The sequence below is a fragment of the Leptodactylus fuscus genome, chromosome 11 (genome assembly GCF_031893055.1).
Source record: "Leptodactylus fuscus isolate aLepFus1 chromosome 11, aLepFus1.hap2, whole genome shotgun sequence".
Lineage (NCBI taxonomy): Eukaryota > Metazoa > Chordata > Amphibia > Anura > Leptodactylidae > Leptodactylus > Leptodactylus fuscus.
This window is the reverse complement of record NC_134275.1, coordinates 64,543,526-64,565,746: the sequence shown is the minus strand read 5'-3', so window position 1 is coordinate 64,565,746 and position 22,221 is coordinate 64,543,526. Positions and strand designations below refer to the sequence as shown.

Below are 22,221 nucleotides of genomic sequence, written 5' to 3'. Positions count from 1 at the left end.
TGAAATGTCTGACAATTCTGCTAAATACATCCAACTAATGCTCCGCCCACTGGACTCCTAAATTCCCAGAGTGTCCTGAGAATTCAATTCATAAATGACAGGTTATACTGAAATATCAATCTGCTCCGCTCCTCCTGCTCCATAACATGCCTGCAGAGGGACATCTGACTGAACAGGTTCCCTCCAACTTGTTACCATGGATGACTACTTAAAATGGCTTCACACTTCAGATTTATTTGGTTAGTTTTGTTGCCTATGCTAGAGCCAGTGGAGTACATCGTATGCCTGAGGGTGCGTGTACCAAGATGGAACATCTCTGTGTACAAGGTTTCTCTGGCATCTCTGGAAGACATCTGTAGCATCACAACACGCCACTGGGCCCAAAAGGGACAACACGGAAAACTAGTCAGATCAGTTTTGTCATCTTAAAAAAAAAAAAAAAATTATAAAAAAAAAAAAATATAAAAATCGACCACTATGGATATTCTTACCATAACGTCTTTTCTTCTGAATTAAGTATGGAGGTCAACAAGGTCTAGAAAAACCATGGTTGGTTTCTTTCAAAAACAGCGCCACGCCTCTCCACAGGTTGTATATGGTATTGCACGAATTTAAACGGCGTAGAGCAGCAATACCGGACAGGAGTGGTGCGGTTTTTGGAAGAAAGCAGGCATGTTTTTCTTTCCTTAAACAACCGCTTTGGTTTCAATTTTTTGCTTTGAGAACTGAAAATTTGAATAATAAAAAAAAAAAAAAAAAAAAAAAAAAAAGACACCCAAATCTTAGTAAATTAATAGCACCAAATGAACCAAGGAGTGTCACTTAGTCATCACAGGGCACCAAGGATTTAGCTAGAAGCCAGTCTTTAAGAAATTAATCTAAAGGAAAAATCTTCCAGTTTCATTAAAGGGGTTAGAAAGAAAAAAAAAAAAAAAAAAGTAAAACAAAAATTTTTAAAGTTTTTTTTTTTTTGAAAGCTGGATAAACCTTATAACACCCCCCATCCAAGGCTAAATAACAGACATCTACAAGATGGATAGCTTATATAGAGGGGCCTGTCACTGTCTAAGTACTGAGTGGTAACGTCCGGCTTTACACCCAGCTGTCTTTAGTTTATGGAAGCGATGAGTATCCTTTATAAAACAGCTTTTTAGTTTCCACATAGTCCAATATATGGAATGTACACAGTGAGTTCATTGAAAGTCAGATTTAAGATGTGTGACATATATACAAGGACAAAGTCACCAAGAACCTTGCACGCTTAGCGTCGATGTGGGCTCCGGGATCGTGAGCGTGATCTCCTATTAAGTAAGAGAAAAAAACAAAGCAAAAAAAACGTTACTAAAATTAAAGTGTTGCCAATATTCACTTGTTCATCACTTTCTTCTAATTAGGGATGAGCGAGTAGTATACGATCGAATATCGAATACCATTATAGTCTATGGGAAAAAACATGGGATTTCCATGGAAACCAACGTTCGACACATTGGATCCCCCAAGTTCAGGAAGTAGCAGGGCGAGGAGGTTTTTGCATTGAATTCAATGGACTTTTCCTGCGTGGTATTCGACCGATACGAGTATTCGATCGAACAGTAGTATTCGATTGAATACTATTCGCTCATCTCTACTTCTAATCTGTCCATTTTCTGTAGGATTATGGAGGCAGCCATCTTGTCTGAACTTCTCCTCTGCTCGGTTAAAGAGGACCTGAGGCACCATGCTGTGTAATACACCGCTAGAAAGCTGACAGTGTGCTGAATTCAGCGAACGTGTCTGCTTTCACGATCTGTGTGCCGGGTGAAGAGCTATCGGTGCCGCTCCCTTAGCTCTTCACTGTCAGAAGGGCGTTTCTGACAGTCAGGAACGCCCTTCTTCATAGCAGCGTCTATAGCACTGTACTGTAAGAAGGCGTTCTTTACCGCCCAGCCACGACGCTGAGCGGTGAGGAACGTCCCCCAGTACTAGTCTATGGATGAGTACTATCAGGAGGGGAGGGGGGCGTTCCTCACCGCTCTCACAGTACAGCGGTATAGACACTGCTGTGAGGAAGGGCGTTCCTGAGCGACTGTCAAAAATGCCCTTCTGACTGTGAAGAACTATGGTAACAGCACCGATAGATCTTCACCCTGGGCACAGATCGTGAAGGCCACTTCAGTGCACTGTCGGCTTTCTAGCAGTATATAAAACCGTATGTGCCCCAGAGGTGAAAGGTCCTCTAACAGCATTTAATGATCTGCTTCACAGGAGCAATAGTCTGGAGCGGACTCACTGGGGTCTGTAGGAGAGATTTATAGACATTTAGGTACATTTATTAACCTATTTGTGCCTGTGTTTTCTTTTTCAGTGTAAATAGCACCTTTTCGCGCTCTGTGCTATGCTTCATTAATGAAGCATTTGCACCCCCCCCCCCCCCCCAATTGTTATGCTGCTCTCACCCCTTTGGCTTTTTAATGAGAAAAGGGGCATGAACTAAAGATCTTTTCACGCTGCATTTATGACTTACACCTTCTTTATTGAAAGGTGCAAATTCTCTCCAGTCGATGCCACCCCCCAAACAATCTGTATACCCCCAGAGGTGCAATGGTGATCATCTTGGACAGGTCTGACTTTCAAGCTGTCCAGCAAACACGTTTGCTCATTTGGCCCACTATAGGGGAAAATATTGGCATTATATGGCGTCGTATTGATTTCTAGTGACAGTTTCCTAATGTAAAAAGCACAGACCTGTCCGTTTTAGTAAGGGTCCCTATACATTGCAGTGAAAGGTCAAAACAAACTTCATCTATATGCTGTAGCACAAGTCTATGAATAATCTTGTATGGTAAACCAAAGCACTCAATGTATATTACCTTTTTGAAGAGCTGTAATCCCGACCTGCAATAAGTAAAAATAGGCTGTGACACGGTGTACGGCGAGTACAGGAGATCTAGTATCACTTATTAGAGATGAGCGAGTACTGTTGGGATCAGCCGATCCGAACAGCACGCACGCATTGAAATGAATGGACGTAGCCGGCATGCGGGGGGTTAAGCGGCCGGCGTCAAAGCGGAAGTACCAGGTGCTTCCATTCATTTCAATGCGTGGGTGCTGTTCGGATCGGCTGATCCGAACAGTACTCGCTCATCTCTACTTATTATATGGCTACCCTCAGCCCAATGGGAACTGAAGGGGCCCCGGACTCAGCAGGATGCTGCATCGCTTACTTATAGGAATCCACCAATTGCAACTTTTAACAGGTCAATTATTTTTTTTTTAATCATCACATACACAAAATGCTAAACTTTATCAACTATTGTACCTAAGCGTTTTAAATGCAGATCAATAAAAGTCGCGGTCAGCCATTTTTATGTCCACGGCTCAAGGACACAATCAGAAGGAATGACCATTTACAAAGCTCTTACTGTGTCTCGGTGAAGGAGATCGGCTTCTCGTGTAATGCCTTTCCCACTCGTCGCGCTCTCTCTCACGCCGCTCTCGTTCCCTGAAATTAAACAATAACTTGATAGTATAACGAAAACTAAAAGTACACAAGACAAAAGGTAGCAAGTTATATGGTTATCTCCACAGTCTGTCACATGTCTAGAAATTCCGCACCGAATATTGGGGTTATGTGGTGGGACGGCCAGGGTTCAGTGTTGCATGAGACCATATAGAATCTGCACACTGCAAAGGTGGTGGTGGGGTGTTGGTGGTGGGGGGTTTGCACAGTATTACTTGTCTGGGAGGGCCACTATTACTAGTCCGTCATATTATTATACTTGCCTGGGAAGCCCACAGTATTACTTGCTTAGGGGCACACTGGGGTGTATTACTACATGCCCAGGGGCCACTGGCGAGCATTATTAGGCGTCTGAGGACCACTCGCGAGAATGTACTAGATAGATATGATATTATATTAGGTAAACCTAGGTAATCGTATCACTCACTTCATACGGATCTTCCGTGCCATGGCTCTGAGCTCATCCTCACGCTCCTAAGGAAGAGATCAATTTGATAATGACATATGTATAATCCTATAACCAGATTGTGTGACAGATAGTATAAGCCTCTATAAGTGTATGGCACTTACCTGCCGCTCATGCTCCTGCTGTATAATCTTCTCCTGGGCTGCCTTTTTATCCGCCTTGTCTACAACATAAAGCAGAAAGCATAAGAAACCTTAAACCTTACCTGGTCGTAAGACAGAAGTCTAAAAAAAAAGTATTTAAACATATCAGTGGCCCTTAGAGATAAAGCGGGACTTCTATTACAAACCTTATTGCGACAATATGAGGAATCGCCTGTAATACTAACTGCAGACTGATGTCAAGTGCAATGTCTGCCTCGGTGAATTTATAGTATACTAAGGTTTTTTTTAGGTTTTTTTTTGGCCCATTCACAAGCAGGAATTTGACAACGATTTGAGGTCAGATTCCATCTCCCAAATCTGTGACAGATTTTGCCTCCCACTGAAACCAATAGAAGGCAGAGATCGAAGCAAATCGCTGAAAAGTTAAGTGTCCTGCTTGATCTTGCCGTGTAGTCCGCGGCTCGAGACGTTTCTGTACCTTTGTTTGTATGGCAAAGCTTAAGACGTGACACTTACACTGCTTGTTTAAGGCTTTCTGCATACGGAGTTTCAGCTTCTCCTGTGGAGTTAACTTGGCCTAGAAGTATTGAATAGCAATGACAAGAATTAGTAGAGGAAGCATGGAGGATCGTTCTCGGGACAGCGAAGGCATCAGATACACAGGAGAATTTCTGCTTTTAAAAAGAGAAAAATTATTAACGTCAAAAGAAAAAAAAAAAAGAAAAAATAAAGTCAACACTTTGCGGAACATTTACGTAGAAGCTTATTTATGCTCTATTAGGAATTATGGTCATAGCCCTTTACGTAGCCCAACATATCCCTCACTCTTATGTAGTACGAGTAGGTTTCATCTCGAAAGATCTATAGAAAAATGTATTGAATTATGTCATCAGGCCGTGGTGCAAATCTATTGTCAGCAGATGGCTTAGTACAACATAAGGATGGATATACACGCCATGCTCTGTGCACACATGCTTGCTAACCACAACACCGCATCCTGCGTCAAATCAACAAAGCGGTGGAATTCTTACTGACTTTGGCTGCTCCGCTCTCTCTGGAAACAGCAAGTTCAGGCCTACAAAAGAGACAGAAAACAATGCTCATCATCTAGTTCATAGGTATCTGTTTCATAAATTTTAGACATACACACGCACATAGGCTAAGGCCTCAAGTAGCAAGCCACAGATATGTAGCCACAGGTATGTGAGCCCCATATAGGGATCACAATGAACATTTTTTTTCCCTATCACTGTCTTTTTGTAGAATGGGAGGAAATCCATGCAAACATGGGAAGAACATACAAACTCCTTGCAGATGTTGTTCCTGGCGGGATTCGAACCCAGGACTCCAGAGCTGCACGGCTGCAGTGCTAACCACTGAGCCACAGTGTTTCCCCTTTAAAAGCGGATTTGTGCACGGTCTGGGTGTTGGACCCCTTACAGATCACATACTGTGGTTAGGTCATCAGTACAAAAAGGTTATCTGGGATGAGACAGCCTCTTTATTATGCATGTTGACTAAACTGGTATAAGTGGCAAATGACTTCTAACCTTTTCAATCGCTCTCCCACCGCCGGAGATACTGTCCTTCCAGTCCCTCTTTCTCGAGTAGGAGAAGGACTCCTAGAAATACTACTTTGACTACTGCCTTGCGGACGCCCACTGGTCTTTCCACCGCGTCCATATCGGTCAATAGACCGTGAACGAGTTCTATGAAGAGAAAATAAATATAAAAGGAGGTCATAAAAGACACATCAATGGCTGTCTTGCAGTTTGGAGTTCAACAACTTCAGAGAAAGACTGTCCATCAGCAAATCTCAACCAATGGACAACCATCACAGTAAAAAAAAAAAAAAAAAAAAAAAAAAGATATACACAGTCCTATGAAAAAGTTTGGGCACCCCTATTAATCTTAATCATTTTTAGTTCTAAATATTTTGGTGTTTGCAGCAGCCATTTCAGTTTGATATATCTAATAACTGATGGACACAGTAATATTTCAGGATTGAAATGAGGTTTATTGTACTAACAGAAAATGTACAATAGGCATTAAACCAAAATTTGACCGCTGCAAAAGTATGGGCACCTCAACAGAAAAGTGACATTAATATTTAGTAGATCCTCCTTTTGCAAAGATAACAGCCTCTAGTCGCTTCCTGTAGCTTTTAATCAGTTCCTGGATCCTGGATGAAGGGATTTTGGACCATTCCTCTTTACAAAACAATCCAAGTTCAGTTAAGTTTGATGGTCGCCGAATATGGACAGCCTGCTCTCAAATGATCTGAAAACAAAGATTGTTCAACATAGTTGTTCAGGGGAAGGATACAAAAAGTTGCCTCAGAGATTTAACCTGTCAGTTTCCACTGTGAGGAACATAGTAAGGAAATCGAAGACCACAGGGACAGTTCTTGTTAAGCCCAGAAGTGGCAGGTCAAGAAAAATATCAGAAAGGCAGAGAAGAAGAATGGTGAGAAGAGTCAAGGACAATCCACAGACCACCTCCAAAGAGCTGCAGCATCATCTTGCTGCAGATGGTGTCACTGTGCATCAGTCAACTATACAGCGCACTTTGCACAAATAGAAGCTGTATGGGAGAGTGATGAGAAAGAAGCCGTTTCTGCACGTACGCCACAAACAGAGTCACCTGAGGTATGTAAAAGCACATTTGGACAAGCCACCTTCATTTTGGAAGAAGGTCCTGTGGACTGATTGAGTTGTTTGGTCATACAAAAAGGCGTTATGCATGGCGTCCAAAAAAACAGCATTCCAAGAAAAACACATGCTACCCACTGTAAAATTTGGTGGAGGTTCCATCATGCTTTGGGGCTGTGTGGCCAATGCCGGCACCGGGAATCTTGTTAAAGTTGAGGGTCGCATGGATTCCACTCAGTATCAGCAGATTTGTGAGATTAATGTTCAAGAATCAGTGACGAAGTTGAAGTTACGCCGGGGATGGATATTTCAGCAAGACAATGATCCAAAACACCGCTCCAAAGCGACTCAGGCATTCATGCAGAGGAACAATTACAATGTTCTGGAATGGCCATCCCAGTCCCCAGACCTGAATATCATTGAACATCTGTGGGATGATTTGAAGCGGGCTGTCCATGCTCGGCGACCATCTAACTTAACTGAATTTGAATTGTTTTGTAAAGAGGAATGGTCCAAAATCCCTTCATCCAGGAACTGATTAGAAACTACAGAAAGCGACTAGAGGCAAAAGGAGGATCTACTAAATATTAATGTCACTTTTCTGTTGAGGTGCCCATACTTTTGCACCAGTCAAGTTTTGGTTTAATGCATATTGCACATTTTCTGTTAGTACAATAAACCTCATTTCAATCCTGAAATATTACTGTGTCCATCAGTTATTAGATATATCAAACTGAAATGGCTGCTGCAAACACCAAAATATTTAGAACTAAAAATGATTAAGATTAATAGGGGTGCCCAAACTTTTTCATCGGAATATATATATATATATATATATATATATATATATATATATATATATATATAAAAAAAAAAAAGTTTAATCCGTAGCATTTCTTCTACCTCAAATGATCTCACTAGATAGCAGTTGCGTGCACGCGATCTGTGCACCATCTTTGAGACAAGACTTGCTCCTGAGATCAGTTGAGGTCAAGCACGTATTTAAAGACTTAGGCCTCATGAACACGGCTATACTGTGGATCAAAGTACAGACCTTATTATGAGCCCATACATAGCCATCGTTTTTATGGATGTGTGTCCAAGCCACAAAATAGGGATCGGATTCCTTATCGGTCTAAATTTATAACTTGGTCAATTCATTTTAATGTATGGGTCATCCATGCGGTTTTTACTCACCCGTACCCACCACAAAGTTGTATGCATGAGGCCCTATTCCTTCACTGCACATCTCTCCATTTTACCCAAAGCCTTTGATGCACATAAAAAACTTACCGAGACCTACGCCTTGCTCCGTAATATCGATCACGGTCTTGTGACCTTGACCTGGAATATTTTCTGCTGTCCCTTGTCCCTCCTCCACCAGAATACCTTCTTACAGGGCTGCGAGAATATCTACGTGAGCGATTACGGGATCCTGATCTACGCCTACGACTATCTCTCCTTGATCTAGAGCTAGATCTAGACCTGGAAGACGTTCTGGAGCTGGACGACGTAGAGGAAGACGAAGAAGAGGATGTAGAGGAAGACCTCCGTCTACAGATGGAAGTTAGAAAAACAAGATGTCAAATTGCTAAGTAGGTAGAAGGCGGTAACATGGTCCAAGTAAAAGATACTTCACAGTAACGTGGCGAATACATTCTGGCTTCTAGGGTTAGAAAACTAACAACCTTACTTACCACATCTTAGACATAAGAATCATTGCTTCAAAAAGATAGATATGGATTGAAAAAGTAACACAGAGTTCATCTGCATTTTACCCCTTTTCATTTAGCTGCCATTGTACTCACCAAAGGATTCTACAAACACTGAATGTAACTCTCAGTAATGCACAGAACTACAGACAGATCCATTCACTGACAGCAAGCAGTGCCAGACAGCATGGCACTCCTCCTATGTACATCATCCTGCACAGTGTTAGGTCTAGTGTCAGGATTTAAGATAAACTAGTGCCATGCACTGCAATATGCATTAGCACATCCAGAAGTCCATAAATCTAATGGGGTGGGGGGGGGGGAGGAATAAAAGCCAACGATCGCCCACAGTAATCTGCGGTGTCGAGAGGGACTAAGAAATACACAGTAGTGGGGAACCCAGGAAGTGTCAGAACCAGCTGGGGAATCCACAAGGGGGCATTTCTTGTGCTTTTTTTTTTGCCTTTAAAGAACAAAAAATTAAATATCCATCAATTTCTTAAAGGGACTGGCCACTGCGGATAATGTAAACTTTTGTGTGCTACCATATACGTGCCATTTACTAGGGCTGGGAAATTGACAAAAAAAAAAAAAAAAAAAAGATTTTGTGCATGTTGTTGCGATTCAGTTATTAGAAGATTCACAAGATCCTACCTGCAGTTTCATTCGGACCGAACAGGACCTGCTATTATACTAAAGAGTCCTCTTCAGACCTCAGGGGAGACATGTTCGGTCTGAATGACACTGCCAGGGGAACCTCACCAACAAATATACTTTAAAAAAAAGGGCGTAAACCTCAATAGTCACCAGTTACCATAATCAAGATGCTTGATCAATTGCCCAGCCCTACTATTTATCAATACATATTATGTTTTGTTTTTTTTGTAGTGGTGTCCAGTCTTCCATATCTCTGAAGTCATGCCCTTGTCCAGTCGCCCATAGCATGGGTGCAGAATGAGAGGAGACCGGTCAACCCACCTCCTCCACAGCACCTGCACCAGTTTCCTATGTACAGTATGTTACTACGTAGGAGGCTGCAGGACACACCTTAGGCTGCGTTCACGCAGTTTTTTTGGTCAGGAAACTGGAGGAGGAATTTGGAGTCAGTTTCCTGCAGCCTTAGGATGCATTAACATGGAGGAAAATGGTGCTGAATTTGGTGTGGAATCCGCAAAAAAAGAAAAGAAAAAAGAACCCATTGAAGTCAATGGGATGCTTTTTTTTTTTTTTTTTTTTTAGTGCTGAAACACCAAATTCCTCACCATTTACCTCCATATAAATGGACCCCTTAGGCTGCGTCTACACAGTTTTTTGGAGAGGAAAAATCCACTTGAGGAATTCGTAAATGGTTTTTTGACGCTGCTTTTTCTTACATGGTGTTTTTTGGAGCTTTTTTTTTTTTTTTTTTTGAGGCAGTTTTAGTTTTCTTTGCTCCAGCACAGTGTATGGTCCTAGAAAAAAGTGCTAGCGGTTTTTGTAGCGTTTTTAATTTTTTTAAAAACCATGCTGCGGTTTTTGCACCTCCAATTAACTTCAATGGGTCTTTCCAGGTGGTATCCATCTGAAGATAGGTCAGCTTGCTTCTTTTTTCCACTAGCAGAAAAAAAAAAACAAAAAAAAAAAACTAGCAGCTCCCACTGAAATGAATGGGAGGCGTTTTTTTTTTTTGGAGGTGGATTCTGCGTCAAAATACTCTGTGTGAACATACCCTTACTGTACGTCCTTACATCTACAGACATCTTATTTGCAGGGCACCAGCTGGAAGGGTTAGAAGGCTGGCTAGGCAAAGCAATTGACTTCAGAGATAGACAGAACATGGGACATCATTTCATAAAAACATCATGTAAATATAGTTAGAATACATTGATTTACATTAGTTAACCAAAATGGCCAGCCCTATTTAATATGATAGTAACCATTTACACCTCCTGTGAGATCTGGATATTTGTTTAGTACCTCTTTAAATATTGCACCAGTAAATCCAAAATGGCTCTTTCATAAGAACTTATGTTAGAGCATCTAAATCTGAGTAATAATTGAAACAACAGGGCCAAATACAAAAAGCATTACTGCCCCATTCCAATTACCGGTTGGGGAGTTCCGGCCCTTCTAATGCAGAAGACTCTGGGCCTCCCGCCCTCCCCCGTAAAGTCCGACCCACACGACATACGGCTGGGGAGAATTGAAAGTTACCGACCGGGAGGCCTCTTTACGACCTGAAGAAGTCCCAGGGGCCTGTGAATGTGGGGCCCTTTTGTTGCCACTGCTTGCAGGAGTTTGAGCTGCAGGGCCAGAAGCGGATTCATCCTCACTGCCCCCAAAGCTGGTTATAAAAGTAATAGCTTCCTCACGCCCTGGGGTTGGAGAGCGGGAACGTGAAGCAGAGGAAGACTCTGATTGGGACCTGCGGAAAGAGGCGACACATTTGTACCAATTTCACAACTCAATGAAATGGCAGTAATACATTCATTACTTAAAACAGAAAACAGTCGCTTATATCATGTGATTCTGGACCAAAATGTAATGTACGTGAATTAAAAAAAATGGCTGCTCTTGCCTGAATAGCCTCTCTAAAGTTCCTGCCAATGGGAATCTCCCTTTTAGCTAGTTACCAGTTCACTCTGTTAGGCAAGGTTCATTCATAGCTACATTAGATAGGCAAGACTGAATCAGTGAGGGGATGTGGGAGGTTCTTTTACCTCTTCAGTTAATGGAGAGGGGAGGGGTTGATTCTCCTCAGTCTCCACGCAAACTGTTGTGTTCTGCGAAAGACTAAAAACGTTGAAAATCTCAATTCCGATACAAGTCTTCTATGTACTTGTAACTGCTTGTGTGATTACAGATGGGAAATTATTCACAGCCCATAAGCAGCTTCACTGACTGTGCTTAAGGATTTCCTGCGTTTGTCTGCCAGATCTGAAATCCAGTGTTACTGGATCTCATTATTATGGTCACTTGGGATTTGCTAAACTGTCTTCTATTGTACAGTTACTCCTGGCAGTATATAATCAGTAATAAATAGGAGAGGAGGGCAAACTGCTCCTTATTGTACACGCCTGCCCAAGAGAGCAATGTAAACGGTGTTCAGCCACACTGGGAATATTAGTTGCCGCAAAACTGATCGTACACTATTAAGGCGTATACAGCACAGAACAGAATGCCCAGCAAGGCCCTGCACATATTAAAACTTTTCATGAGGACTCGGGTACCCTTTAAAATATATACTCTTAGAAAGCAGACAAATTAGTTCTTATAACCAGTTTTGAGTTGGAGACTTCTGGAGATCACTTTGTTGTGTAGACTGGGACAGAGCAAGCAAAAAAAAAATCATCTCCTCATTGGAAGGGGTGACATTAGAAACAAGCAGTTTGGTTGCGGTTACATAATGCATCACACATGTTTTTTGCATGCATCCCTGGTCTCTGGGTAAGTAGCTGTACTCCATCTCTGTCCTCCAGACTATTACTCAATTGACATTTTTTTCTGATCAATAACTCCCATACACTGCAACTGACAAAGCAAACCATAATGGTGTAAATGAGAGCAAGATCTATTCTAGCAAGGGGCACCTAGGAAGCCAAGACTATACACCCAAGTCATGAGGTGACACTGCTGGAGCAGAGGATATAGAGACTGGCACAATACACCAGCATCTATAAAATGACACTGCCCTCCCCCATCATTTCTCTCCTCAAAATACATCAGTTCTAAACTTGTTTGGCAACCAACTCTACTCACCTTCTGTAAGGATCATACGTTGGACTGTCTCGTCGGGCATAGCTGTACAAAGTAAGAAAATAAATGGTAAAACTTGACTGTGTTGCAAATTACAGAAGAAGTCAATGAGTCCAAGGTAGCTGTCTTGCCCACCAGTAAAGGCTTTTTGTGCTCATATCTTGTTACCTGGGTGGACTGATCTTTCTTCCTTTAAGTCTTTTTTCTCTAAACTCTCTTCTCTGACGCCGGGAACGTCGTCCCTAGAATTACATGGAGACAAGTTTACCATATGAGGATTCTTGGCCTAAGAATCTTCATTAAAAGTAAGGGACTTGATGGCATAAACTGGCATATGTGCTAAAAACAAGCCCGATTTATAGAGGGTGATGTGGCCAAGTTACTGTCTGAAGAAGTCAGGCCTGTTGCAATGAACCATGTCACGTCCTGCTGTCTGTTGGTGCAGATCCTTACAGAATACATGGCCTTCTCCTCTTCCAAAGCTTTAGCGTGTTTTATTGCTTCAGACTCTTCTTTGTCTTTTCGCAGCATCCTGCAAGACACAAACCACCCAGGAATAAGTATTACAAGTGCACGTCTATTTAGAAGGAGGCTACCTGTTCAACCGCTGCGACCGATTACAGACACTTTGCTGTTCTCCATCTGAGTCTAATGACCCAGTGTTGGTAGTAGTGACCGGTTAGTATGACAATATGGCTCCAGAAAGTACCTTGGGTCAAGATTTTAATTCTGAACACTGTGTATGGCCCCAAGTAGAGCCAAAGTGGTAATCTAGGAAGACACATAGTCAAGTCTTGGTCAAGTACCTGACAAAGTCTCCCTCAGCCATCCCGTAACTGGTTGCCTGCTTGTTCAGATCAGCAACCTGCTCTTCTGTTATCTCATCAACATCCACTTCCACATCTGGAAAGAACAAGTAGAGTAGTTTAAGTAAAATACATGCTCATCACAATGTCCTTTATGCCCTATGGCACAAATCTACCCATTATAAACAACTCTGAGGTGAGATTTATCAAACAAGTACAAGAATTCATGGCATAAGTTCTGCCCAAAACAGTAAGAGTTGTGCAAGGCATATTTAGGCAGTTTGACATATATGAAAAAGTTGTCTCTCTTAAGAAAGACAACAATCTAAACTGTAGCCATTAGAGATGAGCGAGTAGTATTCAATCGAGTAGGTATTGGATCGAATACTACGGTATTAGAAATATTTGTACTCGATCAAATACTACCAGCTATTCGCAGTAAATATTCAATTCAGAACCAGCGTTGATTGGCCGAATGCTATACAGTGTATAGCATTAGGCAAATCAACGCTGGTTTTGCAGCAGGATCGTCCTTGCTAGTCAGGAGAGCTGGCAGCTTGCTGTTACGCGCGAGCGTACTTTTTCTCATAGGAATGCATTGACCAGCGTTGATTGGCCGAATGCTGTACACTGGCCAATCAACGCTGTTCAATGCATTCCTATGACAAAAAAGTAAGTTACATCATAACAGCAAGCTGCCAGCTCTCCTGACTAGCAAGGACGAGCATGCTGCAAAACCAGTGTTGATTTGCTGTAGGCTCATCTTTGCTGTTACGAGGGAGCTGACTTTTTATCAGCGCAACTGCAAGTGCTGTGCAGTTAAAGCGCATGGACCCCATAGACTATAATGAAGTCCGTGCACTTTAACCTCACAGCGCTCCTCCTAAACACCCTCCTCCTGCTACTCTGGACTTGGTGACTCTCCTTTAGTCGAATAGTGGTTTCCCCTGAAACAAGCATTTTTTTGCCATAGACTATAATGGGATTCGATATTCGATTGAGTAGTCGAATATTGAGGCTCTACTCGAAACAAATATTTCACTGTTCGCTCATCTCTAGTAGCTATATGTGCCAAATTATGACACTTTTTTTCTGACATAAGCTAAGGCATCAACACTTTGATAAAGCTGGCGCGGTTTATGACTGTCCAATCCAAGTTTGCTTTGCAAACTTTAGATAGTATTATGAAATCTGTCCCACTGGTTTGCACAGGCATCCGGGCACACAGACCATCTAATTTTATAGGTACACAGATTTATCTCTACAAGAAACCAGTGACCCTTTTAAAAAGGAGGGGTCTACGCTTGGAGTAATTTTTGATACTGATGATCTATCCTAAGGAAGGAGTCTGTTGCCGGAACCAATCCACTGTTTAGCGGACAGAAGGTCTACCTGCTGTTTAGTGGCCATGTCACAGTATTGCAGCTCTGCTCTCATTCAAGTGAATATAAGCAGAGCCGCAGTACTCTGGCACAACCATTGTACAGTGAATGAAGCCTTCAGCTTCTGGCGCCATCTCAGGTATAGGCTCCCAAAGACCCCATTAGTTATTTTAGACTCCAAGACGGACAAAGTTCTAGAAGGCTACGTGGCTTCTCAAATACAATAAATGAACCAGTTATTACACAAGTAAAAATACCTATATCTGGGATGACCTCATCTTCATCAGATTTGCTCTCATCATCAGAATCTTCTTCCTCTTTGTCAGACACTCCTAAGTCGGCCACTGTGCTGTCCTCATACGTGTACCCAATGGAGGCTTTCTTCTCAGCCAATCTATGTGAACAAGGAAGGTAAACACATACAGGCAAAGAGACGTGCGGGACATTGGAGAAATTAAAATAAGGACTGATTATTTTATTTTTTTTAAGCGTTAGTGTACAGGCATGTATCTTTATTGAAGTTAGTTAATATCTGTTCCAAAAATTGCACAGTCCCTACGAATGCCCTAACAACTGGGAATCTACTCAGGCAGCCCTGAAGTTCTTCAATAGACCCCGGGCCCCTATCAAAGTATAAGTGATGATCAAGTTACTCTAGTCCAAACTAGTGTGGACTCTCCATTGTTCTGGTATGTTACACATGGAGTCAGTCTGCATTGGCCATATAGAGGTCGTTGATCTGAAACTGGCAGAGGAAAAACTCCTCCATGAAAGATTTTTAACTCCACCAATTTTCAGGCAGACACTTCGGCAGTCTTCACCACAGACTCGGGCACAGATGTGAACGTCACCTAACTGCAAACGGACTGGGCTGAATGGAATTAGGGCTGGGCAATATGGAGAGGTTCTTTAGCTCTATATATTGGATTGCAGCTGTTAGAATCCTGTGGTAAGGTCATTGGTATGGGGGGGGGGGTACCCTTTGAGGGGTGAAAAACCACTTTAATAAACACAGGGGCCGTTATGAAACATACCTTTTCTTTTCATCATCTCCTGGTCTTTGTAGACCACCATAAAGTTCATCAATGTAAATCTGGTACAGACACTGCTCTTCGGAAACTACAAGAGACGTACAAAGCAACAGTGAGCGATACATAGTTATGGTTGTGGTTTATTAATAAGTGTAAATCCCAAGCAATAATGTATAGAAATGTAGGATATAATACATTACAGCTACAGGAATCTCTGAATGTTTAACGTGGGACTGGCCAAGATAAAGACCCCCAGCGATCATATACAGATAACTTACAGAAGGCCCCTTTATAAAGAACCATTTACATCCTCCAAGACAGGACATGTCCTACACCATCACTAAGTCCTCCGTGAGCTGAACTCTTCTCCCCTTCAGTTTTGCTGGTATCTTCCCCTGTTGCAGACACATTGTTGTCTTAGATTTATCTGTCAATATCACTGTAGTATCAGGGACCTGCCTTACATCTCAGTTATTGCTGGGTGGTGAAGGAATAGGGTGGAATCCACCAGCCAGCGATGAGACTAGGCTGTAAGGCAATTCAGCAATATCGGTAGCTGAAACTAACAGCATGGATATCTCTGCAATGGGGAAAGATACCAAAAAAGCTGTATGTTTGCCAAATACAGCAAATGGACAGCTCAGTAATGGTGGAGGACATGCAGTGTATTAGAGAAAATTAAATGTTCCCTCTTAATTCAATGGAATTTCTCACCAATGTGTATTTCTAAAACTATTTAGCGTCACCGAGTCATAATCACTTATAGCAAGTTTACTGAACATTAAAAATATATATTTATTATGATTATGATCATTTATATAAATATTTATATTATAAATCAAAATAAAATTATACATTATACACACACACACACACACACACAAAAACCACATACTTCCAGCAAAGTCATTCTGAACCAGCCCACGGTATCGTTCATAGTTACACTTTCGGTCATCGGCTTCCTGTTCCGGTGATCTGGCAAAGACAGAAACAAAAACACCAAACATTATAAAACTATAGTTTATGCAAGACTAAAGGAAAGCGACAACAATAGAGGATTTACTATAATTGTCCAAGATAGTGTAAACAAAGTCTAAGATGTACCAAAAGTAATAAACAAACAAAAAACAAAATAAAAACCAACACAAAAAACGCACACCTTTCACTACTGATAACTTTGGCCCATTTTTAGAAGTTTTACCCACCTGCTGGGCGGCTCCTCGGTTTGTGCTTATTGCAGTGGTTTGCTGGAATAAAATATTGTCATCCTCTCCCTTAAACTAGGTAATCGCTATCAAATAAATGGAGGTCTGGCAGCCAGCATCCCCACTGATCAGCTGCGCTCAGCAACTAAGACAGATAATGGAGCAGGATGCAGACAGCGGCTGAAACAAGTGAATGGGAGCTGATCTGCACTAACCTGGAATAAGGTTCGGGGGATATTGTCACTCCTTAGGGAGAGACCACCATATAGGTGTGTGGAGACTTGTTAAGCCTTTAGCACTCCACTTTGCAAGGAACTATGGGAAGATCGAAACAGCTGTCCTCAATTGAGAGACTATAACCTGGTAATAATGCCAGCGTCATTGCTAAACAAAGGCCTCTTGGAAGGTCGGGCATGAGGCTAAAGGGAGCAGCCATTATTGGGTTATTTCACTGGAATCCTGTCTTAAGACAGGCTTGCACATTCCAGTGAGCGCCCTCTATTGGTTTGCAACAATGAGGCAGCAACTGTCTTCCTAATTACATCATGGAAGGCGGATTTGCATATTCTACCCATAGTTCCTTGCAAAGTGGAGTGCTAAAGGCTTAACAAGTCTCCACACACCTATATGGTGGTCTCTCCCTAAGGAGTGACAATATCCCCCGAACCCTGTCTAAGCCTCTCACCTCTACCAGGTTATAGTCCTCTCTACATCGGGCTGAAGAGATCCAACCAGATCGAAACAGCTGTCCTCGATTGAGAGACTATAACCTGGTAATAATCCCAGCGTCATTGCTAAACAAAGGCCTCTTGGAAGGTCGGGCATGAGGCTAAAGGGAGCAGCCATTATTGGGTTATTTCACTGGAATCCTGTCTTAAGACAGGCTTGCACATTCCAGTGAGCGCCCTCTATTGGTTTGCAACAATGAGGCAGCAACTGTCTTCCTAATTACATCATGGAAGGCGGATTTGCATATTCTTCCCATATAACCTGGAATAAGGTACATAAGGGACAACACTGTGCTTCCTGCTCCATTCTCTGTATCAGCTGCTGAGGACAGCTGGGTGATGCCAAACCCTCAATGATCTGACATGGATGGCACCTCCTTAGAATAAGTCAGGAATATTTTTTAGTCCAGAAAACTCCTCCATTTTAAGCCACAATCATTGTTACTACCATGTCGTGCGAGGTACAAATGTAGAGCACAGCATACAGGGTTTTTTTGGTTTTTTTTAACTTCTTTTTAATGAAATGCTCCTCAATTAAAGAGGACCTTTCATGGTTTGGGGCACAGGCAGTTCTATATACTGCTGGAAAGCCGACAGTGCACTGAATTCAGCGCACTGTTGGCTTTCATGACCTGTGCCCCAGGTGAAGAATATCGATGCCGGTATTGTAGCTCTTCATCCTCAGAAGGGCGTTCCTGACGGTCTGTCAGGAACGCCCTTCCCCACTATAGGCGCTACTGTGGAGAAGGACGTTCCTGACTGACTGTCAGGAACACCCTTCTGTCGATGAAGAGCTAAGGTATCGGCACCGATAGCTCTTCACCTGGGGCACCGGTCGTTAAAGCTGACAGCGCGCTGAATTCAGTGCACTGTTGGCTTTCCAGCATTATATAGAACTGCCTGTGCCCAAACCCATGAAAGGTCCTCTTTAAACTAAGTAGTCTGCCCCATAAATAAAGATTATTGCTAGACAATGCCAAGATATGTACAAAAGACAATAGCTCACATTGTGGTAAGGAGAGGAGGTTTATATTCTGGAATGTAGTCAAGATGAGCTCGGACATCAAAGCGGTCAATCATGTTGTTGGGGTCGCCCTGCCATGGCATCCTAAACAAAAATTTATATTAGGTTTAAAAAAAAAAAAAAAAATAAATTCAGATAACACATATTATGGGAATTACGAATGCACATATATCCCACGGTTCGGACACTCACATGTTAACAGGGCTTTCGGCAGCAAGTGCCACAGCAGAGTCCAAGTGAATCTTACAGGACCGTCCATGTACCTGAAGGAACTGAGCGGGGTCTTTTTTCTATGGGAAAAAAAAAAAAAAAAAAACACAGTATACAGATAAGGTTGTTCTGATGACACAACCCCTATTAACATCACCCCCAACTAAAAAAGACAAAAACTACACTTACAATTTTCTCATAGTATTCTCGCCGGCGCTCAGCCCGCTTTTTATAATCCACCATCATCCCCCGAAGCTTCCGCTCGTGTTTACGAGCTTCATGCCACATCCTAGAACCAGTCTTCATCCGAAACTTACTGAGGAGAGGGAAAATAAATAGAAATTGTCATTCCTTTGAACACTGGAGTGTATTTTAGTTGTAGAATTAACCATGATCATCTGCACCAACTCCATGATATGTGCACGTGCCCCTAGTGCAGATGGCAGGGGTGTTACCATACCCAAGAAATCCTACACAAAGTAAACAAGGTCTGTTTGATAAGAAAATTTCCAGTTCTGCTCTGCGTAGCTTGGGACTTGGCCCAGACACTGGGATGACAGCAGTAAAGGGGCTGAGAACATGGACAAGCTGATAGATATGTGCCAATGTACCGAGTGCTGCTGGAGCCGAGGAGGGACTATGACTACAATAGAAGGAGGAGGGGGAGATGGAAGGAGTAAGAGAAGGCGAGGGATGGGCAGGGTCCTGAAGTGCTTGACCCGTCACTGCTTCTGCCATTCACTATATTGGGTATGGATATTCTAAAGGTAATAAAAAGAAAAGCATGAGAATAATACCAAGTACTGCGGTATCTTACAGGAGCGGGGGAAGGGGGGAGTATTAGTCCGCCATCTGTCTCATGTGACTAACCGGTATAACAAGCTCAAATTCAGAATGTATGCAATGTAATGTTATGGACAGTAAAGCCATGGGAGTATGCACATACATCTGATACCATCTGCTGACAGATGTACTAGGCATTGTAAACACCGCACATCCCAACATGTCATTAATGGAACTTTTCCAACACTGATAACGTAATAGTAAAGGGATTTTTGGTCTCCTGCAGCAGCCAGTTATCACAGCACACCTACATATCACTATGGACTATGTACTGCTATTATATAGTCCCTGGATAACCCCATTAATGTTAAATAAAGTGCACTAAGCTCTTGTGCTGGAGTCCCCATAGGAGACTCAAAAGATCTGCCTGAAATCGCCAAAGAAAGAAGAAGTCTTACTCAGATTTTTCGTCTTGCTAGTTCCATGTGTAACCACTATTTTAGAGGTCTGCCTATTCACTTCACAGATTAGTCATGCGATATTGCGACTCTACCATCAACAATATTTGACTCTATGTTATTAAAAGAGATTATCCTCTTCCTACAATTGATGGCCTATGCTTCATATAGGCCAGGGATAGGGAACCTTCGGCTCTCCAGCTGCTGTGAAACTACAACTCCCATCATGCTCCATTCACTTACATGGGAGTTCCAAGAACAGCAGAGCAAGTATGCATGCTGGGAGTTGTAGTTTTGCAACAGCTGGAGAGCCGTACGTTCCCTACCCCTGATATAGGTCATCATTATTAAATCTGCAGGGGTCCAACACCCGAGACCCCCACAGATCACTAGTACTGCAGCGCTGTCCCATAGTGAATGAGGATGAGCTACAATACAAAGCACAGCCCCTATGTAATTGATGGAACTGTAGCTGGTAAGTTTCAAACAGCTGATCGTTGACGGTGCCATGCGCTGGACCTCCACTGATATGACAGATAGGAATAGCTCTAATCTGAATCCGGATAGGTTGCATATTACAGGGTAGTGGAGATGGTAGGCCATCAGTCAGTGGTCATGTGATAATAAGTACACAGCTCAATACAGTCACAGCTCAGTAATGAGACATCTGTCTGATAACGAGCTGTACACCTATGTACATACAACATGACCAGAGGCTGCATACCACATGACCATGTTTGTGTAATGACAGTAACCCCTATTACAAAATTGACCATTGTATAAGCAATGCTACCTCTTGTGTAACCCCCTCTACCTCAGATTGTAAGCTCTTGCGAGCAGGGCCCTCAGTCCCATTGTGTGAAGTGACTTTCTTTGTAATGTCTCTTATTGTCTGTACTTGAACCCTACAAATTGTACAGCGCTGTGGAATATATATATATATATATATATATATATATATATATATATATATATGTGTATGTAAATAAGATATTATTAACACATGCGACAGTTGTAAGACTGGTGGGATAGCGCCACCAAGAGCCAAGGAATATAAGTGCAATTTTATACATATTTTACAATGGTCTACACTTTGCTGCAAATTCACAGGAAACCTGCAACGATATTGACTTTCCTATTGAACTCTGCAACAGATCCGTGACTGTTCTACTGCAGATATTGATGCTGCAGATTTAAAGGGATTGTCCAGTGATAAGTGTTTGTATAATGAAGTTATACAACGTCACATAAACTTTCTGCATCAATTCCTCCAGTTTTCTAGATCTCTGCTTGCTGTCATTCATTCTGCTTACTCCCAGTGGATAACAATCAGTCCATGGTAATGTGATTGTACAGTCCCCTGGGTATAACTTTTCATTACGGTTTGCCTTTCATTGCTGAAACTGGACAATCCCTTTAAAAACCAGCTTGACAGGACAATTTCTGTGAGGATATAGATGCCGCCTATAGACTAGATCTCGGCCAGTTAGCCTTGTATTCCCATATGTATAAAACTCTAGACAGAAAACTCATGACAATTCTGCTAGGTGTGAACATACACTGAGCAGGTTCCCTGTGGTGCACCGGTATAGGACAGGAACCTGTGCACATTACAGCACTAGCTGCAGCACCGCAGCTCTCAGGCCCTGCCATGACCCGCAGCTCCGGCCACCACACCCGTGTACGCAGCAGCTGCAGCACATGGCTAGGAGGACACCAGACTGCAGCAGCAGACCCCCACATCACATCGCTCCCTGCACAGCCCTCTCTCACCAGCTCCTTCTCCCACAGACCGGAAATGACGCAACTGCAGCAAAGCTACTCCCGGATATAGTGCAAAGTGAATGTAGGCGGGGTTTATGTGGAGAGCGTGACGTCACCTCCCCTCGCATCCATTCATTTGAAAACCTGACACACACAAGAGACTGCACCTGAGGCAGCACTAATAACACTCACCGCTGTGTGGCGCACGCCGCAGTACAGCTCCAGGGCCGGGTATTTTCCACAGCGCCTGACCGTCTGAAGATCACACCTGTGTCTCCCGAGCTTGTCACGCCTTTGTAACCCGCAAGTGTTTTGTCGATTGGTTGAGAAAGTCACGTGACGGTGCTCTGCGGCCCGCATGAGTGTAAGACGGCCATTTTTTTGGAGACCAAACTTTCGCTTTCATTTTTTTTTACGTTTTTTTTTTTTTTTTTTTCAATGCACGTCCTCCTAGAAGGCATGAACCTGCGGACTTGGGTTGCTTGTACCAAAAACTGCAATACCTCTATGTAACTACTGAAGCCTGTCAGGCAGGCAGGCCCCAATGGTAATATTACTATAGTAGGTCCAGCTGCCATGTTAACAGAGCGGTACCCCAATCTCCCCATAATAGGGCTGATCTGTCACCGAGCATAGAATAGAAAGTGACCACCCAGATGTCTG

The 22,221-nt window shown here is 42.6% G+C and overlaps 1 protein-coding gene across 3 annotated transcripts; it reads right to left on the bottom strand.

The window, feature by feature from the left end:
- Window positions 1–801: 801 nt before the first annotated feature.
- On the bottom strand, window positions 802–21,843 carry CLASRP (CLK4 associating serine/arginine rich protein). 3 transcript variants are annotated; one of them, XM_075259903.1, is made up of 21 exons: window positions 21,751–21,843; window positions 18,743–18,869; window positions 18,536–18,633; window positions 18,326–18,427; window positions 16,282–16,361; window positions 15,390–15,474; window positions 14,613–14,749; window positions 12,974–13,070; window positions 12,621–12,699; window positions 12,336–12,409; window positions 12,171–12,212; window positions 10,630–10,836; window positions 8,014–8,274; window positions 5,620–5,778; window positions 5,105–5,144; window positions 4,586–4,646; window positions 4,070–4,128; window positions 3,927–3,973; window positions 3,402–3,481; window positions 2,850–2,874; window positions 802–1,301 (listed from the first exon to the last, which is right to left on the bottom strand). In XM_075259903.1, the coding sequence occupies exons 2-21, from the start codon at window positions 18,857–18,859 to the stop codon at window positions 1,262–1,264; spliced, it is 1,890 nt and encodes a 629-aa protein (XP_075116004.1). In that variant the 5' UTR covers window positions 18,860–18,869; window positions 21,751–21,843; the 3' UTR covers window positions 802–1,261. The 3 variants fall into 3 exon arrangements, 2 of the variants coding, with proteins under 2 accessions (XP_075116004.1, XP_075116003.1); XM_075259902.1 differs by lacking the exon at window positions 21,751–21,843 and adding an exon at window positions 21,568–21,618 and having other exon boundaries at window positions 803–1,301; XR_012711846.1 differs by lacking the exons at window positions 802–1,301; window positions 2,850–2,874; window positions 21,751–21,843 and adding an exon at window positions 21,568–21,618 and having other exon boundaries at window positions 3,403–3,481; window positions 5,101–5,144.
- Window positions 21,844–22,221: the final 378 nt, after the last annotated feature.